General features: G+C 46.2%; 1 protein-coding gene and 1 non-coding gene across 3 annotated transcripts; both read left to right on the top strand.

Annotated features, from left to right (window-relative positions):
* The first annotated feature begins 2,779 nt into the window (after window positions 1-2,779).
* Window positions 2,780-10,258, top strand: DDX5 (DEAD-box helicase 5). Of its 2 annotated transcripts, none has more exons than NM_204827.2 (13): window positions 2,780-2,883; window positions 4,342-4,507; window positions 4,647-4,743; window positions 4,824-4,957; window positions 5,081-5,146; window positions 5,581-5,722; window positions 5,811-5,971; window positions 6,129-6,301; window positions 6,493-6,603; window positions 6,810-6,871; window positions 6,953-7,012; window positions 8,261-8,485; window positions 9,050-10,258. In NM_204827.2, the coding sequence occupies exons 1-13, from the start codon at window positions 2,876-2,878 to the stop codon at window positions 9,430-9,432; spliced, it is 1,788 nt and encodes a 595-aa protein (NP_990158.1). In that variant the 5' UTR covers window positions 2,780-2,875; the 3' UTR covers window positions 9,433-10,258. The 2 variants fall into 2 exon arrangements, with proteins under 2 accessions (NP_990158.1, XP_015135357.1); XM_015279871.4 differs by having other exon boundaries at window positions 2,780-2,907.
* On the top strand, window positions 8,173-8,296 carry MIR3064 (microRNA 3064). The gene has a single exon (NR_105429.1). It is a non-coding gene; the product is annotated as a microRNA 3064 (primary transcript).
* Window positions 10,259-11,008: the final 750 nt, after the last annotated feature.

The following is an 11,008-nucleotide window of genomic DNA, read 5'->3' as shown; positions in this document are numbered from 1 at the left end:
GGCAGGAGGGCAGGGGAGTTCTCGGACTCGCGGGCCCGGCCTGGGCCATTCACCAGCAGGGAGAGCTGGGTGTACATCGAGGTGTGATTGCGTGGGTGGAGAGCTCACTGTGAACAGACGGGTGACGTGGCTGGTTAGGGAGATGCAAAGAGATGAGATAATTTCCGAGGGCGATAAGGTTGGAAAATGTATTAGAAATAGATATAGAATTTTTGCTTAGTGAACTCTTGTGTGCTGTTAGCTGGTAGCGTGCAGTTTCTTTAAGACATTGGCTGGAGTGGGTGTGTAACCCTCATCAAAGCAGCAGCATCCTGTGCTGCCCAGGAACTCTGAGATTTCCTTGCAGCAAGTCATGCAGAAGCAGAAATAATGGTGCCTCTCATCCTTCAGCACTTGGAGCTGACAGAGGCAGCTGAGATCCTAATTATGACTAAAAATAATGACCGCCAGCAAGTAAACATCAGTGACAATGACAGCTGTAACAGTCTGAGCACTTAATTGTTAAATATATATAATCAAATGTGTATATCGCTTAAAAGAACTTTCACATGATGTGAGCAAATGCTCACCAGTACTTCTGAAATCAGCACTAAAGCATGGCTTTCAATTCAATATACGCAGCTTTGCCAAGCTCTTTTGATTTGCTTTGCATATGTTGGCTTAAAGTAAGGAACAGGAATATCAACAATGATGTTTAACTTAAAGGGGTGGAACACAGAAATGAGGAAGTTTTCTTTCTGAGAGGAAATCAAAAGGAGTGAGGTGCAGGATAAGTGCACACGGGCAGACGTGATCAGAGGCCCCGAGGTTGTGTGTTTCTTTGGTCCTTTCAGTTCTTCAAAACCTTAGCAAGGTTAAACAACACAGTGACAGAAGAGACAAAGTTATGAATAAACAAAAAAGATCTGAGTGAGCTGTGTTAGGCTGCATGGGATAAGAATAAGAAAAGGTCTGATAATTTGCTGCTAACTTTCAAAGCCTTTACATGGCCTATTTTCAGATTCATCAGGAGGGTCAGTTGGTATCAAGTGTTAAAAGGAGTATTTGGGGGGATTACTCCAAAGCTTGCTTCTTTGTGTGAGTGACTCCTATTGAAAAAAACACTGAGGAGGATCCACTATCTGAAAAGTCATTAGGAAACAATACACGCTAAATCAAAACCATCCTTATGCTTTCAGTTTGTAAATCACATAGATTTGGGGGCCCAGATCTCGAATATTGTGTGTATGGTCAATATGGTGGCAGGGGTTACTATAATTGCTTTTAAGTGAGAAGAAATGAGATAGACTGCAGCTTTGGCTGATAAGTGAGGTGATTTGGTTGGACTCCATGATCTTTAAGGTCTTTCCCAACCTGAGTGATTCTATGATTCTATGATTTAGATGACGGTAACATACACAAAAGGTGTAAATAAATAGTAAACGATTCACTGTTTTTAACAACTTGCTTTGTTTTGTGCCCCCTGTTCTTATCAGGCAATGTGTTGAAAAGGAAACGCTTTTCAGATAGCGTACAATTAAAGTGGAATGCATGGCAGTGTTATGCTAGAAGCCAGGAGTGGAATATAACAAAAACGGGAAGCACCGTGTGTAGCTGTCAAATGCAGTTATGTTATTTTTGTTTCAGAAATGCCTCAAATTGTGAGGACTGTGAGAAGGTGGGAGGATATAAACAGGGACTGTGAAGGCATTTCTCCTTCCTTATGGCGTGTTTGTTTGCATTGGCCACTGCTCGGAACAGGTGGTCCGGCAATATAGCTGCTGCTGTTCATGTACGAGGCTTCACCTTTGGTGTGCCCAAATGGTTCACAGGTGTGAGCCATTCGTTTCCCCTCGGGCTAGCAAAGGAGGGACGATAAGCAGCACAGCAGCCACGTCAGCTGGTTGATGTTTGCTATGCCCGTGCGCTGTCAGCCCTGTCCCTGCGTGCACTGCTGCACTTCGTGTGACCTTTGAATTGCTTTACCAGCCCCTGGGGAAAGCAAAAATAGTAACTGTATCCAATCACAGCTATGTGCCACTTGGAGCAGTGGGCAGTGGGTGACTGCGTGGTCTAAAAGCGCTCCAGTCGCATTTAATCTGTCTGCTCTCCTGATTATTTGTGGTCAACTCGTAAACGCCGCAAGGATTTGCACCTCTAACCCCTTTAATCGCCTGAAAAGCGAGGGCGTGGCTTCAAGCAACGATTACTGGGTAAAGTAATCTGTTACGGCTGTTTATCGCCTGGAGTCCTTGAGACCTTCCCCAAATGGCTCCTAAGCGTCTGTGGGGACACAGCATCACCGCCAACAGCTGCGGGCCCTTCAGCCCACAGAACCGCCACCGCAGCCCCAACCGAGAACCAAAGCCGCCCCGTGCTCTGAACGAGCCGGGAGGCGCACGGCACGGTGCGAAGGAAGGGCGGTCCCTGCCAGGCCAAGGCCGAACCGCGCAAAGCGCGGGGCCCCCCTTGGCGCCACCAGGCCGCGACCCACCGCCTGCCAACCGCTCTGCGCAGGCGCAGCCGCTCGCGCACAGCCGTACGGGGGCGAGGGGAGGAGAGAGCGGGCAGAGACGGCGGCGGAGGCCACACCCCAAAGGGGAGGGGGACTTCCGGCCCCGGCGCAGAAGCCGGTCAGTCGGCCGAGCCGGGCCCGCCCACGCGGGAGGGGGCGGGGATTCCGGGCAGCTCGGGCCGCTTGCATAACAGGAGGGGAGGGCTCTGCGCCTGCGTCAGCGGCCGGCTCCCAGCAGCCCGCGCGGCGCGCTATATAACCGGCATCGGGGCGGTGAGGCGCTCTACATTCAGTGGCCCCCACCGACGGCGCCGATCCGCGTCGTGCCCTTCGTCATCTTCTTTAGCGATCGGGACCGTCTCGCCCACCGCCACCATCGCCATGCCCGGGTATTCCAGCGACAGGGATAGAGGGTGAGTCCGGGGGCCCGGCTGGCGCCAGTCGCCGCCAGCGTCCGGACTCTCAGACCGACTGCGGGGTTCCGCGTGCTGCTTTGAAAGCTGTTCAAAATGGCGGCCGGGCCCGTGGGCCGAGCCTGGGAGCCCCTCTCCCCTCTTGGAGTCTCCGGAGCTTCGGGAGGGGGGATGGTGGGGGGGGGGGGAATCTGGCGCGTGTGAGGGCGGCCCCGGTACGTGGCCGGTTGCGGATCCTGGCTCACAACTCGGCTCTGCGCCTCAGCGCGGCCCCCGGCTCCGGGGGGAGATGGGAGCGGCTGTGGGGGGCGCGCGGAGGGGCTCTGGGGGGTCGCGCGGGTGTGGGTGGTCCGCTGAGAGCTGCCCAACATCTCCGCCTCGGGGGGCGGCGGGCGGGACGAGGTTTGTGGGTCAGTGGGTTGGCCGGGCGCTTCGCGATGGCGGAGCCTCGAGGAGCTCTCGGTAGGGCGGTTCCCTCTTCCTCCTTTCCTCCCCTCGCGGGGGACGGCGGCTCGAGCTGTTGCTGGCAGGAGCCGGCCGGCTCCCGCTTTGTGTTGTGTCAGCGGATGTTAATGGCCGGCCCCGCCATGCGGTGACTGAGGGGAAATCAAAATGCCGGCTGCTGCTGCTGCCTTTGTTCCTCCTCCTCCTCCCCCCCTCCCCCCCGCCCAGCTCAGACTCTAAAATGGCAGCGGCTGGAAAATGTGGCGTAGACAGAAATGAGAGACAAAGGAAACAGCGCTGGCAGGAAGCAGCGGCCGCTCGGCTCGGTCCCCTCTGGGAGCGCTGTGTAGTGGTGAAGGATCGCTCCCCGCGCACCCGGTGCCGGGCAGCAGGCGGAGGGGGGGAGGCAGCCCCGTGCTCGGCTCCGGCTTAGCAGTCCTCGGTGCGGGCGCTGAACTGCGTCGAGCTGCGCTTTAGGGCTGCTGGGATAGGATAGGCTGCGCGGTGTGGCTTTTCAGAACAGAGGGGCGTAAGGTTAATAAAACATTAACAGAAAACGCGTGTCCTCACAAAGCAGGGTTACTGAGAGAAGTTTGTCTTTGGGATACGTGGTAAAAACATTTACAGGGAAGTTGTCCCAAGGTTTTGTAACAGCCCCTGCCTGCTGACAAAATGGGAGTGTCAGTTGGGTAGGAAACCATTTTGACTGTGGAGTAATACAGAGGTGTTCGTGTGGTTACTTTACCTGTGTTGTAACTTGCCAATAGGCCATTCCGTTTTATGGAAGCTGCAAGGTAATGTGTTACTTCACCTTCTGAATGTGAAGACAGGTGGATTATTGCCTCTGCAGCTTCAGTGTGTTTTGAAAGCGTAGTATCTCATAGGTGAGGTTGATAAATCTGAATTGTGAAGTTACAGGGCATACTATGGAGATAGCGGTTACATAACAGGAAGAGAACAAATTTTCTTTTGTAATATATTCCTCTTTAGGTTTGGAGCCCCTCGATTTGGAGGAAGTAGAGCCGGTCCACTTTCCGGGAAAAAATTTGGAAACCCTGGGGAAAAGCTTACCAAAAAGAAATGGAATTTAGATGAACTGCCCAAATTTGAGAAGAACTTCTATCAAGAACATCCTGACGTAGTTAGACGTACTGCGGTATGTACCCACCCAACTCATGCAGAAGTAAACAAGCACAAACATGCTTAGGGTCATGGGACCCAGCATGTACGTATGGAGTAACTTAAGTAACTTCTGTGCCAAAGCTGTTTCCAGTAATAAGGTTTTTCTTTTGCAGCAAGAGGTTGAGCAGTACAGATCAAGCAAAGAAGTCACAGTTAGGGGCCACAACTGTCCAAAACCAATAATAAACTTCTATGAAGCTAACTTTCCTGGTAAGTGGTGGCTAGCATATTGGGTTTTTTTTCTGTCTTGATTAACAACGTGTGAGTTAAGTTCTAATTTTCTCTTCAAGCAAATGTTATGGAAGTGATTCAGAGGCAGAACTTCACCGAGCCTACTGCTATTCAAGCACAAGGATGGCCTGTTGCCTTGAGTGGATTAGATATGGTTGGAGTTGCACAGACTGGATCAGGGAAAACGCTGTCTGTAAGTTGTGATTATTATGTGGCATATTGCTGAATTCCAGTAGTGAAAGTACAGCCTAGTGTAAGGCAGGCTGAATGCTTCTGGGAAGAAACTATAATGTGGCATTTCTTTTCTTCTGAACAGTACTTGTTGCCTGCTATTGTGCATATAAATCATCAGCCATTCCTGGAGAGAGGAGATGGACCTATTGTAAGTATTCCTAAGTGGAAGAGGCTCTTAGCTGATAGAGAAGGTGGATTTCTTGCAGTCTAACTGTCCGTGTTAATAGGAGTGCACAGTTCTTAAACATGGAAACCTTTAAAGTGGCCCCTTGGGTTTTTTTTGCTAGTCTCCCAAGAACAATCCATAAACTCTGATATGGCTCTATAAGATTTTTACAGAACAGAGCTGATCTCCCATTTTGGAACTTTCCTTCCACTAGAAGCTAGAGTGAATTTTGAGTATCTTACCATACACCACTAGCTAGTGTTTAGTAATTGAGATGTTACTTCATTTACTTGGTTTGAGATACTCAGTTCTACTCCAGTCAGTCTGGCATTGAAGTAATCTGTAATGACATTCTGATTTAAAAGTTAAGATTAGAAACTTTGTATGGAACTAAAAGCTGGGCATCTTACCTCTAGTGTCTTGTGCTGGCACCAACTCGTGAACTGGCTCAGCAAGTGCAGCAGGTAGCTGCTGAATATAGCAGAGCATGTCGCTTGAAGTCTACATGTATTTATGGAGGTGCTCCAAAGGGACCACAAATTCGTGATTTAGAAAGAGGTAAGGATAAATTTGGATGCATCTGTGTAAGGCAGTGTGAAAACTGCTTATCTGATGTGTTGGTTGCTTTTCTTTTAATTTTTTTTAGGTGTGGAAATTTGCATTGCAACACCTGGAAGACTTATAGACTTCTTAGAAGCTGGAAAGACCAACCTCAGGAGGTGCACTTACCTTGTCCTTGATGAAGCGGACAGGATGCTTGACATGGGATTTGAACCTCAAATCAGAAAAATTGTGGATCAGATAAGAGTGAGTATAAATGGTAGCTGCATTTAATGGTGTTACAGAAATGCCAGTGTTCATTAAAACAAGGATAGCACAGTCAACTCAGACTTCTCTGGGTAGACTTGTGTTTATGTTTTACTTAATCATATGTTAATTTTGTACTGATAAAATCTTTCTCTAGCCTGACAGGCAAACTCTGATGTGGAGTGCCACGTGGCCGAAGGAAGTTAGGCAGCTGGCTGAAGACTTTTTAAAAGAATACGTACACATCAACATTGGTGCGTTAGAACTGAGTGCAAACCACAACATTCTTCAGATTGTTGATGTGTGTCATGATGTGGAGAAGGACGACAAGTGAGTAGTGGGGGGGAGGCAGTAAAACACTCAATATATTTCTAATGGTTGATTTTTAACTTCTGTATCAACTGGGATGAATTTAGTGGACATTAAATGCTAACCTCATACTGCTAAAAGCCCTCAGTGTTGAAGGGAGAAAAAAATGGCACAGTGTGGGTAGTGAATGCTTCATTATCTCTTCATGACAGGCTTATTCGTTTGATGGAAGAAATCATGAGTGAGAAGGAAAATAAGACGATTGTTTTTGTGGAAACCAAAAGACGGTGTGATGATCTTACCAGGAAAATGAGGAGAGATGGGTAAGTCTGAACATGAACTTAAGTGAACCACCCTAATAGACCAAATGTGCTCTTGATTCTTACTAGTGACCACCTGTGACCAGTGTCCCAGCTGTCTGGGTGTTGGCTGAAAAGCTAAATCCAGAAGCTGTTTAGAATTTCCCAGTAGCTGTCATAATAATGAAAGTACTCAATTATTTGAGGTTAATCAATTTCTGTATTTTCAGGTGGCCAGCAATGGGTATTCATGGTGATAAAAGCCAGCAGGAGCGAGACTGGGTTCTAAATGGTGAGTATTTCAGCAATTAAGTAAGCAAATTATCTGGTATTTGACACATGAAGAGACTGATGAGAGTTGCTTGTGTTACAGAATTCAAACATGGAAAAGCACCAATCCTGATTGCTACAGATGTTGCATCCAGAGGTCTAGGTTAGTACAACTCGTAATGCCAGTTGCCCAAAGTTATTTAAAGAAAGTCTATTGCTTTCTTTAACCTCTGCATTTTTCTAAGTTTTCTTCACATAAAGGTGCAGTCTTTGTGGCAAGGCCTAGGCATGACAATCGGAGGACTCGAGGGGGATGGAGGACTAGTGGAAGTGATCGGCTGGCTGCTTCCAGTCAAATAGAGAGGTGAAAACTGAGAGCATTGTGTGCCAGTAATCTTCAAAAGGCAAAGATCATCCTTTAAACTACTCCCCCATAAACTGTTCTCTCATGAAATAAGCAGCCTCATTCACAGTTCACTTTGCCCTGGTATTTCTCTTCTCTCCATGCTTTGCATGATTTGCCATGGTGCAGTACTGTTAGTTTTGTGCATACTGTCTGCTGTGATCTGTGGGTCTTTGAATTTCGGTGAGTTGGAAATGTTGAGGAAAATAATTACAAACTTCACTGTTCAATGAAATTTTTTTTCCAACCATGAAATGGAGAGAGCAGCTTTAAAATGTACTAAGCCTTGTACAAATTGGTGAGTACTGGCACATGAAATCTGAGAAAAAGTCCACCTCTCACTTTAGCAAGTGGGGCAGGAAAGCATTGGCTTTTCTAAATGCCTTTGAAAGTCGAAGTTCCTCCACCTATATGTAGTCGTCATGTCGAGACCTGCCAGAGAGAGACACATTCTCAAGTGAACGCTGGCTTCTTGGAAGTGCTTGCCTAGACGAGACAGTGCATAAAAACAACTTGGTGACTTTTGGGGGACAGGTATGTTTTTCTTGCAGCTGCAGTTCAAAGGTCTTGGCAAGACGAGCAGTGTGGCCCTTTTTTTTTTGAGCTTCTAATGAGTGTGTATGTGAAGGACCTTGTATGTTTTTACTCTAAGGTCCTCAAATGAGCACATGAAGAGGCTGCTGTGAGCTTTAGTGGCCCTACTGCAAGAAGCATTCAGATGTCACTTGATGATTTGTAAAGGGGACTCTTGAGTTGGGATTGACAAGCAAATGCATACTCCTTTATGGTAAGGTTTTGGATCACAGGGTGGGTGATAAGACGGGAACAGACGGAGTGTGCATATCTTCCTCTTCCACAATATTCATGCAGAAATGGATAATTCTAACACTGTTCTTTGCAGCCATTATTTCATTGAAAGTACTATTGTCTAACGTTTATCTTCGATTTGGCTGTTGTGGTGTGCAAAACTTTGTACCTTGCTTTTTGCCACACTGCAACACTTTACAGATGTGGAAGATGTGAAATTTGTCATCAATTATGACTACCCTAACTCCTCTGAGGACTATATCCACCGAATTGGACGAACTGCCCGCAGTACCAAAACAGGCACAGCATATACATTCTTTACTCCTAACAATATTAAGCAAGTAAATGACCTCATCTCTGTGCTTCGGGAGGCTAATCAAGCCATCAACCCTAAATTGCTTCAGTTGATTGAAGACAGAGGTTCAGGTAAGTGCTATTGTTAACATGTCTTTTCTCTCAGAGCAAACTGGAGATCTCCCAGCCTCTCAAAAATGGATATGAATGGTAGCTTATTTGCCAGTTATAGTGATATCAGAAGGTGTTAACACTAGTAATAACATGAGCAAAACCTGCCCCCACAATGTTGTGCTGTAGATCATCTTGTGAGCTGTGGCTGATTGCCAAAGATGGGCTTCAGGCTCATTTTTTCTGTATTAAAAGACTTCACAGGACTCAGCTGTTTGGCTTTTTCTTGTGGTTAGGAGATACTGGATGTAACTGTCCTATGACCAAAGCAACTTTCCTTCATGCCACTGCTCGTGTTACGGGGGAGAGCGTATGACCCTGCATTAGTTAGAGAAAGGAATCCAGCCTGCTTTCATGTAATTCTGTGTGCACAACGAGTCCAGTTAGAAACTGAAAAGCCTTTCAGTAAACTTGACTTGCTGGGGCACAAAGGAAAAGAACGTTCACTAGTTAAACTCACCAGGTGATAAAAAAAATGCAGCCTTTATTGCTCTTAGATATCTAACTGTCTTGTCTCTTCAATAGGTCGTTCCCGAGGTGACCGACGTGACAGATACTCTGCGGGCAAAAGGGGTGGATTTAGTAGCTTTAGAGAGAGGGAGAACTTTGAGAGAACTTATGGTGCACTAGGAAAGAGAGACTTTGGAGCCAAAGCTCAAAATGGGGCCTACAGTACCCAGAGTTTCAGTAATGGAACTCCTTTTGGAAATGGCTTTGCAGCTGCAGGCATGCAAGCTGGCTTCAGGGCTGGTAACCCTGCAGGAGCTTACCAGAATGGTTATGATCAGCAGTATGGAAGTAACATTGCAAATATGCACAATGGCATGAACCAACAGCAGTATGCATATCCTGCCACTGGTGCTGCTCCTATGATAGGTTACCCAATGCCAGCGAGTTATTCTCAATAACTTAGTGTATTTAAATGTCTCAGTTTTTCATAATTGCTCTTTATATTGTGTGTTATCTCAGAACAGGATAGTTATTTAAGAAATGGGAAACGCAGAAATGACTGCAGTGCAGCAGTAATTATGGTGCACTTTTTCGCTATTTAAGTTGAATATTTCTCTACATTCCTGAAACAATTTTTAGTTTTTTGTACTAGAAAATGCAGACAGTGTTTTCAAAGTAAATGTACAGTGATTTGAAATACAGTAACAGAAGGCAGTGCATGGCCTTCCAATAAAGATATTTGAAGACCGAATTTTCTTTCAGATGGCAATTTTCTCAACATGTGCACAACTTTACACTAATGGAATGTCAAATGTTTTTATATTAAATTCTAGAAAGGTTTCTCAACTGTGTCTGATTAAACATTTAAGCTTATATGAAAAACAGCCTTGCCTTGATTGGGCTAGATTGCTTAGCATGGCAGGCTCTATTTGGTGGGGAAGAAAACAAAAGCTGGCTTCTAAATAGCAGTTGGAAATGGTCTTCTTCCTTGTCTGATTAGCATAGGGCCAGTTTGTTTTTTTTATTTTGGAAAAGATTCATTGGAGTAATGGTATAGCTGAAAACCTTGCTGACCAAAGCTCTGCTGAAGTGGTGTTGCTAATGAGCTTCTGCTACAAGCGTGGGAAGCTTTTTTGCAGCACCATAACTGTTGCATATGTGCAGACTAGGCTTGAGTGTAATGTGTCTACAGCTGTCAGGCCTTGTGAGTTAGCATGCAGGCTTACTATGAGCTTCAGAGAAATGGGAAGATCTTTAGTATTAAAATTTCAAATTATACTTAAACTGGTATTGAGCAGTGATTTCTTTGCGGAAGCGGGAGGAGGGAAGTGGGCTGTTCAGTGAACGTATGCCTTGATTTTCTTCAGCATTTGTGCATTCACTACATGCAGCAACACCTCTGTGCTCAGCAGAGGAACATTCTGAAGCATCTCCTTGATTAGGAGCAAAGCTGGTGTGAAGCAAAACCACTTGGTTCTGGGGTGCTTACTAAATGCTTTCGAGAACAGTAGCTTAAGATTCAACTGAACGCTGCTCTTCAGTTCCCACTTCTAACAGTAATCATTTTCTAAATGTGAAAACGCTTAAAAGTACTCTTTACTGACTTAAGAATTCGGGTCAGATTCTGTCCAGGTTGTTTTGAACCTCAGTCACTGAGTTCAGGCCTTTTGGACTTCAGTTCCATTTTGCTCAGCTTGCTTTGCTATTGCCATTTCTTCCCCCTCAGCCTCAATTTGTATTAACTACAGCGTAATCCATTATTAATATTTATACTTCTTCCTGTGACATTCTGTCACTTTGTACTCCTCAGAGCTGTAAAGAACAAGTAGATTTTCTTTTCCCCCCTCCTTTTGACAGGGAGTAGCACCAAACCTTTGTTAAAATGCAGCCGTGCTGGGTTGTAATGTAGGCCTGAGGTGAGCACTGAGTACGGGGTTTCAAGGTTGGAGATTCCTGGTGCACCTCTGTGTACCCGGGTAGAAGTGAAACGATGCAGCCCTGTCCGCTCCTAACTTCTCTTTTGCCTCTCGGTGT

Source organism: Gallus gallus, chromosome 18 (assembly GCF_016699485.2).
Source record: "Gallus gallus isolate bGalGal1 chromosome 18, bGalGal1.mat.broiler.GRCg7b, whole genome shotgun sequence".
NCBI classification, from domain to species: domain Eukaryota; kingdom Metazoa; phylum Chordata; class Aves; order Galliformes; family Phasianidae; genus Gallus; species Gallus gallus.
The sequence above is the reverse complement of the archived record's forward strand: the minus strand, read 5'-3'. Positions and strand labels throughout refer to the sequence as shown.